At 49.0% G+C, this 17012-nt stretch overlaps 1 protein-coding gene across 4 annotated transcripts in view; it reads right to left on the bottom strand.

Annotated features, from left to right (window-relative positions):
* ATXN10 (ataxin 10) overlaps positions 1–13219 on the bottom strand; it is a 166517-nt gene extending 153298 nt beyond the window's left edge. Inside the window, exon 1 of one of the 4 annotated variants that reach the window (XM_086712011.1) lies at positions 12887–13219. In XM_086712011.1, coding sequence (XP_086568137.1) covers positions 12887–13002 — 116 coding nt within the window. In that variant the 5' untranslated portion in view covers positions 13003–13219. The remainder of the gene's footprint in view (positions 1–12886) is intronic. The other 3 variants (XM_086712012.1, XM_086712009.1, XM_086712010.1) reach the window with 3 other exon arrangements.
* Between the last annotated feature and the right edge of the window lie 3793 nt (positions 13220–17012).

Here is a 17012-nt window from a genome sequence, read left to right on the forward strand (position 1 = left end):
ATTCTGAGTGCCTTCATTTTGAGGGACCCCTCTGGCTGCTCTATAACGAACTGACCACAGGGGAGGACGAGAAGACACCAGGAGTCCAGGCAGGACACTATTCTTGGAAACGACCGTGGCAGCAGCAGGCACAGTAAGCAGAGATCAGATTCTGGATACATTCTGAAGAAACGGCCAACGAGGTCTGACGGGGAAAACTGTCAGAGGGCTATCTGAGAAAGGGGATTCCAGGAGCACTCCAGAACTTTGGTCTGAGCACCATCAGGAAAGGTGTATTTGCTGCTTACTGAAATGGAGATGGCCGGGAAGGCACCTGGAGGGGAGGGACTCAGTCCAGGCAGGGATCCGTGAAGCGGGAGGTACCCACCCCAAACAATGAAACGTGCAAGAGGCAGACAAATGCACAAGTGTGACGTTCAGAAGGCAAGTTCGGCCAGAGAAAAACATGACAGCCACCAGCAGATGGAGAGTTATTAAAGCACAAGACCGAGCGAAGTCACTCGAGACTACAGGTAGAAGAGGGAAGAGGTCTGAGGACTGAGCCCTGGGACCTGAGGAGGCGGCAATTCAGACGAGGGCGGGGACACAGAAGCTGAGTGAGGAAAGGGTCAGAGGCAGCTGACAGGTCAAGTGAGCTAAGAATTTAAGAGGAAGACCACTGGCCTTAGCAGTGGATTAGAATGGGTTCAAGAGAAAGACGTTGCAGTAGATGAATATAAAACACTCTCCGGAGTTATTATAAACAGCAGCAGAAAACTGGGATCATGGCTCAAAGAGACAGAGTTTCCTATGAATGGGAAAAACTTATAGCAGATATATAAACTGATGAAAATAATCCAACAGAAAGGGTAAAACTGATTACTTAAGAGGGGGGGTGGATTACTGCAGCAGTGGATGCAAAAGAGAATGATGTTTAGTGCAGACCTGAGGGGGGGTCGCATCAGGGCAGGAGGCTCATCCACAGCCACAGAAGGCAGGGCAGGTTATGGGCACGGACACAGGCAGGTGGGAGAGCGGGTGATAGGAGCCCCTGGGAATTATCTTCCGGTGACTCCATCTGTCTCAGTGAAACAGGAAACCGGGAATGAGGACGAGGGAGAGGCAACGGAAACAAGGACCGCGAAAGGCGCGCAAGGTTGGGCGGGGGCAGGAGACTATGGCCGAGGGAAACACAGGAGCACCGCCAGGCAGCGCTAAGTGGGGCTAGTGATCAGTTTAAAGACAGCCCCATGAGCAGGGTCGTGTAGGAATCACCACCGTGATGTGAGACCAGCGAGCATGGCTGGAAGTTCTTCTCCAGCCTCGTTGGGTGCAGACACCAAGGACAGGGCAGGTGGGCTTTAACCAGAGCTGAGGCTGTCCCAGGAAAGCACGAGGCATGAGAAGTAGCAGATCAAGAGACTGTAGGTCCTGGTGGGGCTGAAGACTGTTGGGGTAGGTGACCTAGAGAGAGCCAGAGCAGACCTCCCGAAATTGAGATCGTGACGGGAAGGCAGCTACCATCAATGAAAGGCCTAGGGGAGCGCTGGTTGGATGGGGTGCGGGTCAAGCTCAGCAAAGGAGAGGAAGTCAAGGAACGAGAAGGGCGGAGTAACGCAATGACAACCTATGCGGATACTGAAATAACCAAGACCTAAGATAGGACAAGCAGCACAGTTAACAGTGAGCCAGAGCGAAGTCTGCAAGGAACGAGCTGACATGACCCACAGAACTCTCCTAACGGCAGAAGTGACCCATGGGCAGCCTATGCCGACGGTGTGAGACGGAAAGCCGGAGGGGTCACAGGGGAAAGGTCTGGAAGCAGCAACGACGATCAAGGTGAATGCCCACCACACCTTCAAGCCCAGCGGCACGGGATAGAGAGAAAACAGCCTCCCATTTGGAAGACCTTCTGGAAAGGCATTCCTCAGAGGTGAGCCGTATTTCACTTAGATCAAGAAGATGAATGTTCAAGGAAATGAGCACACAGAGAATTTTGCTAAGGGTGTATGGGAAGGGTTTTCAGGGCTGCGGGGTCGGAAAAGGAGTCATGACAAAGCCTTCAGGGAAGCAGGGAATGAGAGAAAACCTAGTTTACCGTATAAATTAGAAAATCAGCTTGTGAATGTCTACCAAACTCCCGGCCGAGATCTTATTTTCAGTGGCTCTGAAACCACAAGTCACTACGGGGAAAATTGATGTCTCTGCGCCACGGAGGGTTTCCACCACATAACGGTCTATCTTACCATCTGTCTTCTTTAATGACTTTTGATAAAGCTGCACAACGTTCTCAGGGAGGACGAGAGCCCCTGACACTTCACCGTGCCCGTTAAAACCAGGCACTTGACTAAGCCCCACGCCATGAACTGCTCACGGGCTACGAGAGCGCCGCTTGCTTCCGAGCGGTCTTCTTAGCCCAACGAGACTTGTCCAGGCCTGCGGCCGTCAGACAGGTTGACTCAGCGTGGTCGGGCCCAGGGTTCCCGTCCCTCCGAGTAAGCTTCCTTGCCCACAGTCCAGGGACGGCTACAAAAGACTAGAAGAAGAAGCAGCTGAGAAATCCTGCCTGAGGGCACTGGTGGTCACAGCTCCGACCTTATTTACTTTGACTCGCTGGCTCGAACTTCTTCCTGTCTGTTTTGTCCATTTAAGATAATTGAATGTGAGGGGTGGCTCACACTGACCACATCTGTATTTTGAAGCTGAGTCAGAACACCTTACCAAATAGTTCCATGTGGTATTCCAGCTCATGGCCTAGGTAAAAATAAAGGAAGCTGTCATCATACTCTGAAAGTGCTTTTTATAGTGGAACTTAATTGATGTTCTCTCTCAACAAAGCTGATCTGAATCATGGTTGAGTCAAGATGCCATATGGCAACCTTCGCCAAGCTGAGGACTCGTGTGGGTTTTTTTGGGTTTTTCGTTTTGTTTCATTTTTTGTTTTTGTTTTTGGTGCGGCCCAAGATCCCTGCCGGCCGGAGGCTCAGTAATGTTTGGGAAAAACCTATGTGAGTGCGTGCATACACAGGCGGATAGGTTTCTTTGGAGCTCCGCAGTGTGGTGACCTCTGAAGTGCTCATTCCATTCCCTTTCTTTGCGAAAGTTAGTCAACGTGTTTATACAAGCAACTGGGAATACCAAGACCTTTTTTACCTCCTGAAATCATAGTCATCTGTCACATTTGGTAGTTTTCCTATGCCTTCCTTACAGGAGTCTTTCCTCTGTGGTCTCTCTCTGTATCTTATGACTCAAGCAAACGAACTATTCAAGGAAGTAATAAGAATACCATCAGGTGCTCATTATGTGCTTGGCCTTAAAGCAGGTTCTGAGAACACAGAGGTAAACAAGAAGCCCGCCCTCGGGCTGCTCTCACCCTAGTGGGACTGGTAACGCCGCATGACGATTTTTCAAAGAGGGAAGCAGAGTGCCAAAGGGAACAGAGGGCAGGAGGCTCCCCGAAGATGAAGACAGGCTTTCATCAGGAGGTGAAACGGTAATCAACCTCGAAGGAAAATGAGATGCGCGCGTGGCGCAAGTGAAAGGCACACGGCACTCGCGCTTATAAACTCGGTGTCACAGCAACTGAGCTATTCCCACTGCGGGTGTCGAACACACGGCTTACGCGGTACCTACAGCTGCGGTGCTAAACACCAGCGTGTGTGAAGTGACCAAATAACTGAAAGGTCAGTAAACCAAATTAAAAGCTTTTCCGTAGCCAGAACAATCATTACTGACCGGCTCTCAGTGCCAGGAAGTGACCTTCTCGTCTCAGCCACTGGCTCCTCGCTGCCAAGCCCTCGAAATGGACCAGGAGCTGTGTTAGAAAATGCTGGACAAGAAGACAGTCCCTCAACAAGGTCGCAGTCCAGCAGGGAGAAAGACATACAGAGGCTAATGGAAAGTGCTGTGAAGGAGCTCACGCCAGAAGCCTCTCTCCTCCATTCCAAGCAATATAATCACAATTATTTTTAAAATATATAAACACACGGCCGACTTTAAAACAAGACACGTTATCTCCATACCCAAGGCCCGAATGGAAACACTCAGCCATGATCAGGTCTAAGACCAAGGAGTGAAACAGGTTCGAGGATCAGCAAAAAGCCCGCCTGATGGGAACCAAAACGCGATGCCCCTGCATTACGTGGCAACGAGTGGCAGTGAGAGAGCCAACACGTGAAACTCCGCGCTAGGACAGGCCTCCCCTGCGTCTGAAGATGGAAGAGTACAGTGTGAACTGCCGAAAGTCCAAGGCAATCCAAATGTCCACCAGCAAGAAAAAAGGGAGATAAGTTCTGTACTCTTGTGACGGCACACTTCACAACAGCTGACGCTAATGGCCCAGCTCTCCAGGCGTGACAGCTGGCGGCACTCATGAACTCAGAAACAACTCAAACAGAAGTACGAAATGCAAACGAGAGCATATAATGTTCATGGAGTAAAGAGGGAAGAACGGGACTGGAAGCTGAAACAAAGACCCGCCCCCCAGCACGATCCCCGCCTCCTGGTGTTCACGCTGTCCTCCCGGGGCCATTACAACACGCGACAGAAAGGCTGGTCATCTCCGAGATCATAAAGACGCTCCGGCGTCCACCTCGAGCACGCTCTCTTGGATCCCGCGTGGAACAAGCCAGCCGCCAGGGTATGCGCAGCCCTAGGGAAGAGTCCACGTGGCAAGGACCCGAAGTGTCGGGCGCAAAGCCTTGCGTGAGCTTCAGATCAGGGCTCCAGCCCCAGTCGGGCCTTCGGCGGCTGGCTGACCGGGTGGACAGCCTGACTGCCACCTCATGAAAGCCTGAGCCAGGTCCACCCAGCCGAGCAACTCCCGCCCCTCACAAACCCTGTGAAATAATAAACGTCTGTGGCTTTCAGCTGCTAATTTGTGGGTAATGTGTTCTCACCCAGAGGATATTAACAGTATCAGTCATGTTCTGGACTTGGCGAGAACACGACAAAATTTTAACATTTGTTGATTCTGCAAGTCAATTACATGGGTACTTATTAGATCATCTGTTACACCACCTTCCATGAAGGCATTCACGTTATTATGTATTTGTGGTTTTGATTTGTCAAGAGTTTAAAAACAAGCAAACCAACAAAAATACACGGATGAAAACTAATAAAAAGCTTCAATTTCCTTCTCCAAAGAGCACACGAGTATGGTTGTTCTAAACGTTGGTTCTTACGGCTGTCACGCCATGCAAAGACATCGAAATCCTTCTGCCTAAGTCACAACACTGTTATTGGCAAGTATTTACTTTTTGTTTTGGATGTTCTTATAGCTTCTTAAAATTATTTACTATTGCTAACGTAACTTTCTACCAAGGAATTAAAATGTTGGCACGAAATCACTGCCCACATCTTGGATCTGAAAAACCATCTTTCTTCCACTGTGTTTCTTGTCCTTACACCTACTTCGTATTCCAAAGTTTCAGAGGCAGTTCCAAAAGCCTATTGAAACTAGAACCTGACTGCAGAACTGCAATGAATTTAAAGCCTCCCCAAGCACGACTGTGAGTTACACAAAATTCTCAGGAGTTACCACACAGTTCTTTTCATTTTTCACTCTTGACTCTGACCAGAGCCTGCAATGATAATAACGGTGTTTGCTGGGCACCAGCCATGCACCACGCACCGTTCCGAACTCCACATACAGAACACTCTAACACCTACCTCCCCCCTACAGGGGAAGCAGAATTATTACACCCATTTTCTTTTGCGGGAGGGTGAGGAGAACTGTAGTAACTTACAATTCTTCGTTATTTTAATGAGTTGTGACAAATGCGTGCCCCCGGGCACCCAATCATACCCCCACCTAAAGACAGCCCATTTCCTTTGCTCCAGAGAGTTCCTTTGCTCCTCACGTTCCTTTCTAGTCAATCCCCAACCTCTTTTGACAAACACTGTTCAGATCTGTGTCACCACTGATTAGCCTTGCCAACTGTAGAACTTCACAAAAATAAAATTACACAGGACATACTTTGTGCCTGGCTTCTTTCACTCGGTATGCCACAGAGATCCACCCATAGTGTTGTGTGTATCGGTGGTCTTTTCATTCAAAATACCACATAGTTTTAGCCATTCTCCCGCTGGTGGACATCTGACATGTCTCTAGAGTTTGGCTATCGTCAATAAAGCTTCCGTAAGGATTTTTTTTACAAGTCTTTCGTAGATGTACATTCTTGGATCTCTTAGGCAAATTCCTGGACTCATGGGTTAAACTTTACAAAAAACTGCCAAAATGTTTCCCAAAGCAGGTGTACCGTTTACACTCCCTGCAGCAAGTCGGGAGAGTTCCAGATGCTCCACATCCTTGCCAAAATTTGGTGCTGGCGGTCATTTTAATTTTAGCCATTCTAACGGGTATGCGGACGTATCTCATTATGGTTTTGTTTATAAAAGCTTTATTGAGATGTAATTACCATAGCATACAATTTGATGGATTTCTGTATATTACATTGTTAATTTTTTCATTGCAGTAAAATATGCAGCACCCCCTCCCCCCCACCGCCTTATCCACAAGTTCACTTTCAACAGTTCCAGCGACGGCAGTCAACCTCAGTCCAGAGAGGAGCCTGCTTTCTGATACACCATCAGCAGGTCAACAGCAGCCTAGCGCCGCGTCACAATGCCTACATCATACACCTCCCTTCACGTCATCATGCAGGCGTTGTATCATCTCACATCATCACAAGTAGGGTGAATACAGCACAGCAAGACCGCCCGAGAGAGAGAGACACCACGTTCACAGAACTTTTATTACAGTGTGCTACTACTGTTCTATTTTGCTGTTAGTTTTTGCCATTAATTTCTTACTATGCCTAATCTATGTTAAATATTATCATAGATTGTAGTACGAATAGGAAAAAAACATAGTATATACAGAATTCAGGAGTATGTACAGTTTCAGGAATCCATCAATGGTCTTGGGACGTGTCCCCCACGGATAAGGGGGAAACTACTGTGTATCTAACATAAATGTTGCCGTTTTGAGCATTTTTAAATATAAAATTCACTGGTCTGAATTATATTCAGTGTTGCACAACCACCACCACTATCTAATTCCAAACTTTTGAACACCCCAAATAGAAACTCTAGAACCATTAAGCAGTAACTCCCCCCCCACCCCACCCCCTGCTGGTAACCTCTAATGTGCTTTCTGCCTCCAATTTGCCTAATTCTAAGTACTTCATGTAAGCGGCATCGTACAATAGTTGTCCTTTTATGTCTGGCTTCCTGCACTTAGCATGTTTTCAAGGTTCATCCACGTGGTACCACGTATCGGCACTTTGTTCCCTTTTACGGCTAAACACCATTGCAACGGACGGACGGACCACATTTTGTTTATCCATTCTTCTGCCGATGGACGCTCGGGCTGTCTCCACCTTTCGGCTATTTTGAGTCGTGCTACCCCGAACGCTGGCTCACAAGTATCTGTTGGCGCCCCAGCTTTCAGTTCTGTGACACGTGCCTCTGAGCGGGACCGCGGAGTCGCATTAGCTCGTCGAGGAGCCACCAAACTCTGCCACGGCAGTGCTACCATTTGGCAGTCCCACTGACACCACCCAAGTGCTCCAATTTCTCCCCGTGCTCCCCAGCACTTCCCTTCCTCCGCCGCCTGTCACTGCCATCCTAAAGAATATAAAGCAGGATCTCATTTCAGTTTGCATTTCCCTAACGACTACTGACACTGAGTACTTCATCAGGCTTGCTGGCCGTTGATGTATCTTCTCTGACGAGGCATAGAACTTTTTCACCCAATTTGTTAATTGGGTTGTCTTGTTACTCCCGGGTTGTAGGAGCACTTCATAATTTCCGAAACAAGTCCTCTGTCAGACATATGTATTGCAAGTCTTTTCTCTCCGTTTATGGCTTGCCTTTTCATTTTCTTAATGGTGTCTTTTGAGAAGTAGCTTTTAATTTTGATAAAGTCAATTTTTCCTTGCATGGTTAGTATCCTCTGTGCGCTGGATAAGAAATGTCTGCCTACACTCCAGCTCACAAAGATACTCTCCCGTGTTTTCTTCTCAGCACTTTATAGTTTGAACTTTTATGCGGAGGTCTAACTCACGTTGGAATATTTTTTGGTGGATGGTGCAATGTGTGAGCCGAAGTTCATTTTATTCCAATCAGATATCAAGTTATCCCACCATCATTATTAAAAGAAATCGTTTTTAAACTGATTTTGGTTTTGAGTTCTCAAATATTCTTCAAAGGGAACATATCTGGAAACGGCCTCCATTTTTCAAACGCATTCAGCACTCAATAAAATGGGACCAAAGTACTGAACACAAGAAACTGACAAAAGGAAGTTATCAGGACAAAAAAAGGGGGGGGGGGGAGTTATCAGGCAAGTTATCTTTCAAATAACTATAATTAATACATTCAAGAAAGTAAGCAACAAAATGAATCTCTTAAAAAACTCAAAGAAAAATTCTGCAATACAATCACTCAAAAACATAGTATCTGAAACTAAAAACACAGCAGATAACAGCAGACTAGACATAGCAGAAGAGAGGATCAGAAAGCTAGAAGGTAGTTTAACAGAAAATGTTCAAAAAGAAGCTCTGAGAATGGACAACACAGAAAGGAGCCTCTGATACATATAAAATACAGGGAAAGGTCTAACCTACGTGTAAGTGGAGTCCTAGAAGGAAAAGAATGGGGAAGAAGCAAAAAACATCTGTCAAGCGCCTGTAACTACCAGATTTCGTGTTCCTTGCTAGGGATAAGTGACTGTGACATGCTCACTTCCGTCAAGAAGCTTATCAAATGGAAGCACAATGAGGTAGGAGTCTAAGGCGAAAATTTTATAGAAAAAAGTACCCAAATGTAACATTACTTCAGGAATACTCAAAAACCAGAACATAATCTTCTCTGTAGAAAAGCATACAGAGCAACCATCTCCAACAGAACTTTCTACAATGATGGATATATTCCACAGCTACGGTGTCCAATAAGGCAGCCACTTGTCACAAGTGGCTACTGAGTACTTAAAATGCAGCCAGTGCAGGAACAAAATTATTCATTTTACTTATTTCTAATTAAACAGCCACACACTGCTAATGGCTACTTAATGGACAGTGGTATAGGTATAGGGCAGGACAACAAATTTCATATGACTGCACATGTTAACAGGGAGGTCTGGCTACATCATTAAGAGAGATGATGTAGAGATACACCATGAAGGTAACTAAAGGGTTGGAAAACCTCCAGCAAAAACCCAAAAATAGAATTTTTAATGTATTTTTATCTTTGTTTAAGAAAGGATTTAGTATGACTTACAAAGACTCCCAGCACAGCAAGAAAAATCACAATAGATGTTAAAAATGCAAATACATACATTAAACAAAAGATATAAAACAACTTTAACACATAAGAAAAGGAATTACCTTCCACAAAGAAATAGCTGAGTATCTTAACACTGGTATTTATGACCCTACGCATTTTTTTATGGACTTTTGTGATTAAGATACTATTCAAGAAGTGGGTTACAGAATCCAGAGCATGAAGAATTTAGATTGGTATATTAACCATCTATTGCTATATAACAAAGTACCCCCAAATTGAACAGTTTAAAACAGTAACACTTGTGGTCTTGCGCAGGTCTGAGGGTCAGGAATCTGCAAGTGTGCGAGTGGGGTGGCTCTGGCTTAGGGTCTCACGAGGTTGTGCAGGTGCCTGAAGGCTTCCCGTGGACCAAGCGTCCGCTTCCAACACAGTTCATCACATTCCTCACCACGCAGATCTCTCCGCATAGATGCTTGAGTGTCCTCACGACACGGCAGGTGACTCTGTCAGTGATTCAAGAGAGAGTGCAAAGAGGGAGCTGCGCTGCCTTTTAGGACCTAACCGCAAGTCGCACGCCTTCGAGTCTGCCATAATCTAGGACAACAACAGCACGTCCCTAAACTCAGCCCACATGCAAGGAGAGAGGAATTCACCTCCTCCTCCGGCAGGACAGAGCTGCAAAGAATTTGTGAGCACATCCAAAACCACTGCGATGTGATAGGAGGACTTCTGTTCACTTGGGGGTGGCCAGAAGTTGTAATGAGATCCTGGGATCCCTCTCCCTGGAAACCCCAAAATCAGAATAAATTATAACCTTTTTGAAAGAGCTGCAACTGCTTTCTCAAACGCAAGACATTAAGCACAATCGGGTTCTCGGTCACTTACAGCCCCATCGCTTTTGAACAGCAGCTATAAAATAAACGACATAAAACACGGTGCTGTGCAGATAATATTACAGACCCTCATGGTAATCCTGCAAAGTGAGAGGCTTGATCCCCACTCTGCGGATGAGAAGTAAGTCCAGGGAGATAAGCCATGATCCTTGTCGGGGTCTACCTGGTTCCCAAGGTTTTCTTCTTCCGCTACAGGATACTGCTCTTACTCCAGCCACCACAGAGGCTAGCGTCATGGCAACAAACGTACGGGAAGTACCACAAAATACGCTACACCAGCTCAGATCTCCACCTTGTGTTCCATCAATTACATTCTCACTCTCCTCCGCCCGTGTTTGTTTTGCCTGGTGTTTCCCACTGGCTGCTCGGAGGCCTCCATTTGCTTCACTTTATGTCCCATCCTCCCTCCGGGCCCGTCGGCATCGGAGGAGCGACCGGTAACTTGCTCAAAGACACACGGAAGCAGCAGCGACAGAAGCAGAACCAAGAGCCTGTCCCTACAAACCCTCAAGGAGGGCTCTCTGCACCACCACGCATTTCGGCCTCCCCCTCCCAAGACCTGCTCGCCAGACTCTGCCTGGAACAGGACCACAGACCCAGGAAAGCTGGCGCCAAATGTGGGAAGCTTCCTCCTCTGCTCGTTCTCCCCCAACAATCCAGTTGGACCCCGAGACCTGTCCGTTCAAACTTGTAGGTATTTTTCAGCACTCATCCCATCCATCCCCATAAACAAGGTCCTAATTCAGATTAGCTGTTCTTTGACTCGGGTTCCACATCAGCTTCTTAAAAGTCCCTTGCGTCTAGCCTCACCCTCTCTGATTTATTCCCCACACAGCAGAGAGTTCAGTCTAATGCCCAGATCTTAGCTTGCCATTCCCTTAAAAGAACCTTCAATAGCTCCCCATCAACTCCCCTCACAACAGTGCAGAGGGCCTTGTAAACTGACCCAGGGCCTTGGATTTCATCCTACAGGTTATAAAAAGGGATCTGATTTTTTTTTTTTTTTTTTTTTTTTTTTAGTTTTTTTAAGGTTTATTTATTTTTGAGAGAGAGACAGAGGGTGAGTGGGGGAGGGACAGAGAGAGCAGGGAGACACAGAACCCGAAGCAGGCTCCAGGCTCCGAGCTGTCAGCACAGAGCCCGACGCGGGGCTCGAACTCACAGACCGCGAGATCATGACCTGAGCCGAAGTCGGACGCCCAACCGACTGGGCCACGCAGGCGCCCCAAAAGGGATCTGATGTTTGAATGTCTCCTCTGTACCAGACACCTTACCTATGCTACTGCATTTAATCCTCTCGGGAACCCTACAAAATCCATATATGGTCCCTCTGCACCCAAAGTAATCCAAAGCCTTTCCCGGCCCACCAATCCATCCAACAGATCCACAGACCCCTTCCGTGCGACCGCTTGCTCGTCAAGAACCCCACTGCAATTTGTTCACACGGCCAATGCTCGACAAAAGGGATCGTGTCAGATTCACCTTTATACCCTCCGCACCTAACAAAGAACCTGTTTCCGAGTAGGTACTCAGTACATGGCTGATGGCTGACAACTGTATGGGTGCACTGAAGCATTAATCAACATATCTCCTAGGAGTACCATATCGTGTAACCTGTGTCCCAAGAAGCCCCCAGAACAGCGCCCTCGGCTTTTGCCACTCCTTCCACAGCTCAGTGCTGCTAATGTGATTTAAGGGAGACGTGCCCAGACCCAGGTGTCCCATTCAAAGACTAGAGGGCCTCTGGGGATCCATCCTCTGGACCAGCCCACATCTGGCTGTCCCTTCGTTCTATGTTCCCTCTACTCTTTGTACACAACCCCCCCCCCCCATTGTAAAATCATCTGCTGGCTCCCCAGAACAGGACTTCTCACGAAAGGACTTCATTTTTCACCTTCACCACCCAGCACACTACCTGGCCCATGGAGGGCCATCGATACATGTATTAAAGGATAAGAATACCAACTAACATGCATTTAGTACTACGTGTCAGGCATGAATTGCGGATTTAATACGCATTACCTCACCCTTACAGCAATCCCACCAGGGACGTGCTGGGCAACACCGGCACCGAGGCCCAGAAAAGACCAGAACAAAATCAAGCACTGACTTACAACGTCATGCGTTTCGCATTTTCACGCGCTTTATTTATGTCATTCATCCCTCTGCACAATCCAGCAACGAGGGTACGTACTGCATTCGCACTTCTAGACAAGGAAAACCTAAGGCTCGGAGAAATCGCCCAGAAACGCACAACTTGTAAGGCCAGGAACCGAATCCAGGCGCGCCAGACTCGCGGGCCCTTCCCACCCGGCCACCTTGCCCCCCACTGGCAGTCACGACCCAAACGGCCGGTTCGCTCGGGACCAGGGCGCAACCGCCCCGCACACCGCGCTGCCCACCCCCCCCCCCCCACGGGGACTGTCCCCACCGCGCTCTCGCGGCCGCCCGCCTGCCCCCCCCCCCCCCCCCCGCCAGCGGGCCGCCGGGCCACCGCGGGCCGCGCCGGCGCTCCGGGCCAGGGCCCAGCAAGCCCGGGGGCGGGTGGCACGGGGCTCGCGTGGGGCGGTCCCTTTCGCGCGCGCGCGGCTCCACTCCCGTGCCGGCGGGTGGGGGGCAGGTGTCAGCCCCCCGGGGCCCCTCGGGCCCACGGCCGAGGCCTCCGCCGCCCGCCTCCCGGGGGAGGGGCGCCCGCTCCCCGCCCGCCCGCGCCGCCCGGCCGTTACCGGTTCCGCTGCTCTTTGAAGAGCGCCGTCAGCGCGCGGAGGGCCTCCAGGTCCTGGATGGGCGCGGGCACCATGACGCCGGACAGCCGAGCGGGCGGCGGCCTGGGCGCCGCCATCTTGCCGCTCGCAGCTCGCGGAGCCGGGCGCCGACGAGGAGCAGGAGGAGGAGCAGGAGGCGCGGGGCGAGCGCAGGCCGGGGAGGAGCGCGCCCCGCAGCCGCCGGACGCCGCCGCCGCCGCCTCCGCGCCGCCGCAGCCCGGGCCCCGCGGGAGAGCGCGACGACGCGCTCCCAGGCTCCCCTCGGGCGGCGACGGGGACGACGCGGCGCGGGGAGGGGGCGCGGGCGGAAGTCCCGCCTGAGGGGAGGGGGCGCGGGCGGAAGTTCGGGGGGGAGGGGCGCCGGGAGGGCGTCGGGTCTGAGACGTGGAGCCGAGGACCCAGGCTCGGAGGGGGAGATGCAGGAGGGGGTGGGCGCCTGGCCAGGAGGGGGTACAGGGACAGGTGCACCCGGGAAGGGGGGAGGAGATGCGGGCGTGGGAGGCCCTGGCCGGATGGGGGTTCAGGGACAGGTGCACCCGGGAAGAGGGGGGAGATGCGGGCGTGGGAGGCCCTGGCCGGATGGGGGTTCAGGGACAGGTGCACCCGGGAAGAGGGGGGAGATGCGGGCGTGGGAGGCCCTGGCCGGATGGGGGTTCAGGGACAGGTGCACCCGGGAAGAGGGGGGAGATGCGGGCGTGGGAGGCCCTGGCCAGATGGGGGTTCAGGGACAGGTGCACCCGGGAAGAGGGGGGAGATGCGGGCGTGGGGGGCCTGGCCGGGAGGGGGTATAGGAACAGGTGCACCCGGGGGATGGGGGGAAGATGCGGGCGTGGGAGGCCCTGACCGGATGGGGGTCCAGGGACAGGTGCACCCAGAGGGGGAGATGTGGGCAGGGGGGACCCGTGGGAGGGGATGCACAGGAGGGACAGAAGTTCTGAAGCTCCCTGTGAGAAGGTTGAAGACCTCATTCAGCTGTTGAAATGGCTTTATCCGTGCCCCTGCATGGACCCACTGGCAAGTGTATCTCAGCCCCTGAAGCCCAGTTCCCAGTACTTAGTGATCATTTACTGGTGATTCCAGATCATTTACCAAGCACTTTAGGTACGTTGAGAATACATGGATCCAGCTCACGGAGGGCTTAAAACATAATTAGAAGTCACGTAGCTAAATTCTGTAGCAGTAACTTGAGAATTGTTTTTTCCTAAATAGGATTTTTTTTTCTTGAGAGAGAGAAAGCACACATGAGAGTGAGGGAGAGGGGTAGAGGGAGAAAGAGAGAGAGAGAGAGAGAGAAAGAATCCCAAGCTGGCTCCACACTCAGTGCAGAGCCCAATGTGGGTCTCTAACCCACGACCCTGGGATCATGACCTGAGCCGAGATCAAAAGTCCGATGTTCAACCCACTGAGCCACTCGCGTGCCCGAGTTGCTTTTTCCGAAGGGAAATGAACATATTTTTCAAGAATCACAATATTCTGTGGCTGGTGTTAGTAATGCACATCATTTTCTTTCTGCTACCCTTTATCATACTGTGCATACATTAAACATTGTCCCCAAGCCCCGTGCTAGGTGAAATGATCCCAACCCTGAAGGAACTCCAGACAAAAGAGCCTTGATAACTATGACGGAGGACTGTACGCATTGCTATGGGACCACATAAAATCTGTAGATACATGCGCCTGACATTTTGACTTGAAAAGTAGGACTGTGTTTCTAATGTGGCACTTTTGACGATCTTTGCTACAGAAAACTTAAAGACAATAACCACCACCAGAGAAACGCCTCTTGCATCTGCAAGTTACGTGATAACGTAACTCAGTCTTACCCATTCAACTGCCTACGTATTCATTCCAGAAATACTTCTGTAAGCCAATTATGTGCCAGGCATTAGATCGCCTAACGGTGCCAAAGAAAATTCAAAATGTTTAGCAGTCCTTGGATTAGCAAGGCAAAATCACCCAATATTTCCCTGAGGAGCAGGGGATGGTAAAATGCTTCATCATGCATCAAGATTTCGCCCCTTAGTTTTCTATCCTCAATCGTAAAACGAAAGTAACTACCCTGATTCTTCCAGAAAACATTCCCCATAATATTCAAATGTATTGCCTGGAAAGTTGTAATGTCCTAACTGGTTTCTTGGCTTCTTCTCTTGCCTCCCTACATTCCGGATCTTCTAAAAATAAGCCAAGGAGAACCTGGGTGGCTCAGTCAGTTAAGCGTCCAACTCTTGATTTCCGCTCAGGTCATGATCTCACGGCTCGTGAGTTCGAGCACTGCGTTGGGCTCTGCACTATCAGCTTGGGATTCTCTCTCTCCCTCCCGCTCTCTCATTCTCTCTCTCTCAAAATTTAACATGTAAAAAATATACATGTCAACATTTCACTTTGCTTAAAACCCACTGAAGGATTTCCATCTCACTCAAGATAAAAGCTCAAATTCTTCCATTGGAGAAGTCCCTAAATAGCCTGTGTCCCTCCTCCTGCCCGCCCCGATACTTCTAGTCTCTTCCTCCCGCACAGAGCTTCAGCCACACCAGCCTCCTTGTTGTCCTCCACCAGAGGAGTTACACTCCTGCCCCAGGACTTCATACATGCAATTCCTTTTGCGTGGGACGCTTTCCGCACCCTCCCAAGCAGATGCTGGCGTGGTTAGTTTCCTTCAACTGTCTGACGAAGTGATCTCACCAGTTTTTAAAGTTGTAATACACCACCCAAATTCCTGATTCTAAGGACTTTTTCTCCATAGCACTTAACACTCTCTATATCCTGGTCTACTTATCCGTTGTGTTTACTGCCATAATGTCCCCAGGAGAGGACCTACCACGTGGCAATTTCTCAATGAACATTAGTCAAATTAACGAACAAAGAATATTTTTAGAGATATTTTCAGAAAGGAGAAAGAAAGTAACACGCCTCCAGAAAAAAAAAAATGTACACCAATCCAAAAAGTACAGGAAAGAGAAAAGATGGAACAGGGGAAGAAATAAATTATAAGAAGTTTAAAAGAGCTACATTAAGAGGACAGACTAGTAGTATGAGCAAGTAAAAAAATAATAATAATAAATTGGTCAAACAGTGGATGTTATTGACTGCCCAGAATCGACCAAGAGATATCGACCTTGACTGAATTAACAGAAGTAAGTTAATATTTCACTTGGGCAAAGTGGCATTTTTTGTTTTTGTTTTGAGCTTTTTTTTTCTTTTCACCTTTTTTTTTCTTTTATTAAGCCTTCTTATTTAAAAATTTTTTTTTTCAACGTTTATTTATTTTTGGGACAGAGAGAGACAGAGCATGAATGGGGGAGGGGCAGAGAGAGAGGGAGACACAGAATCAGAAACAGGCTCCAGGCTCTGAGCCATCAGCCCAGAGCCCGACGTGGGGCTCGAACTCACGGACCGCGAGATCGTGACCTGAGCCGAAGTCGGACGCTTAACCGACTGCGCCACCCAGGCGCCCCGAGCCTTCTTATTTTAATTCCAGTATGGTTAACATACAGGGTAATCTTAGTTTCAGGTATACAATATAGTGATTCAACAATTTTATACATTACTCGGTGTTCATCATGATGAATGTACTCTTTAATCCTTATCACCTATTTCTCTAGCTCTGTCCATATTGTTGTAAATGGCAAGATTTCATTCTTTTTTTATGGCTGAAAAATATTCCACTATATATCACATCTTCTTTATCCATTCATCTATCAATGGTCGCTTGGGCTGCTTCCATAATTTGGCTATTGTAAATAATGCTGCAATAAACATAGGGGTGCATGGATCCCTTTGAATTAGTGTTTTTGTATGTTTGGGGTAATACCGAGGGTCACAGCGTAGTTCTATCTTTAATTTTTTTTTTTTTAATTTGAGAGAGAGAGAGAGAACATGAGCAGGGGAGAGGGGCAGAGGGAGAATGAGAGAGACTCTCAAGTAGGTTCCATGCCCAGTGCAGAGTCCCATGCGGGCTCTATCCCATGAACCGTGAGACCATGACCTGAGCTGAAATCAAGAGTCAGACGCTTGGCACGCTGGGGTGGCTCAGTAGGTTGGACGTCTGACTCTTGGTTTTGGCTTAGGTCATGATCTCATGGTCGTG

Source organism: Puma concolor, chromosome B4, assembly GCF_028749965.1.
Source record: "Puma concolor isolate L17-30 chromosome B4, mPumCon1.1.hap2, whole genome shotgun sequence".
Lineage (NCBI taxonomy): Eukaryota > Metazoa > Chordata > Mammalia > Carnivora > Felidae > Puma > Puma concolor.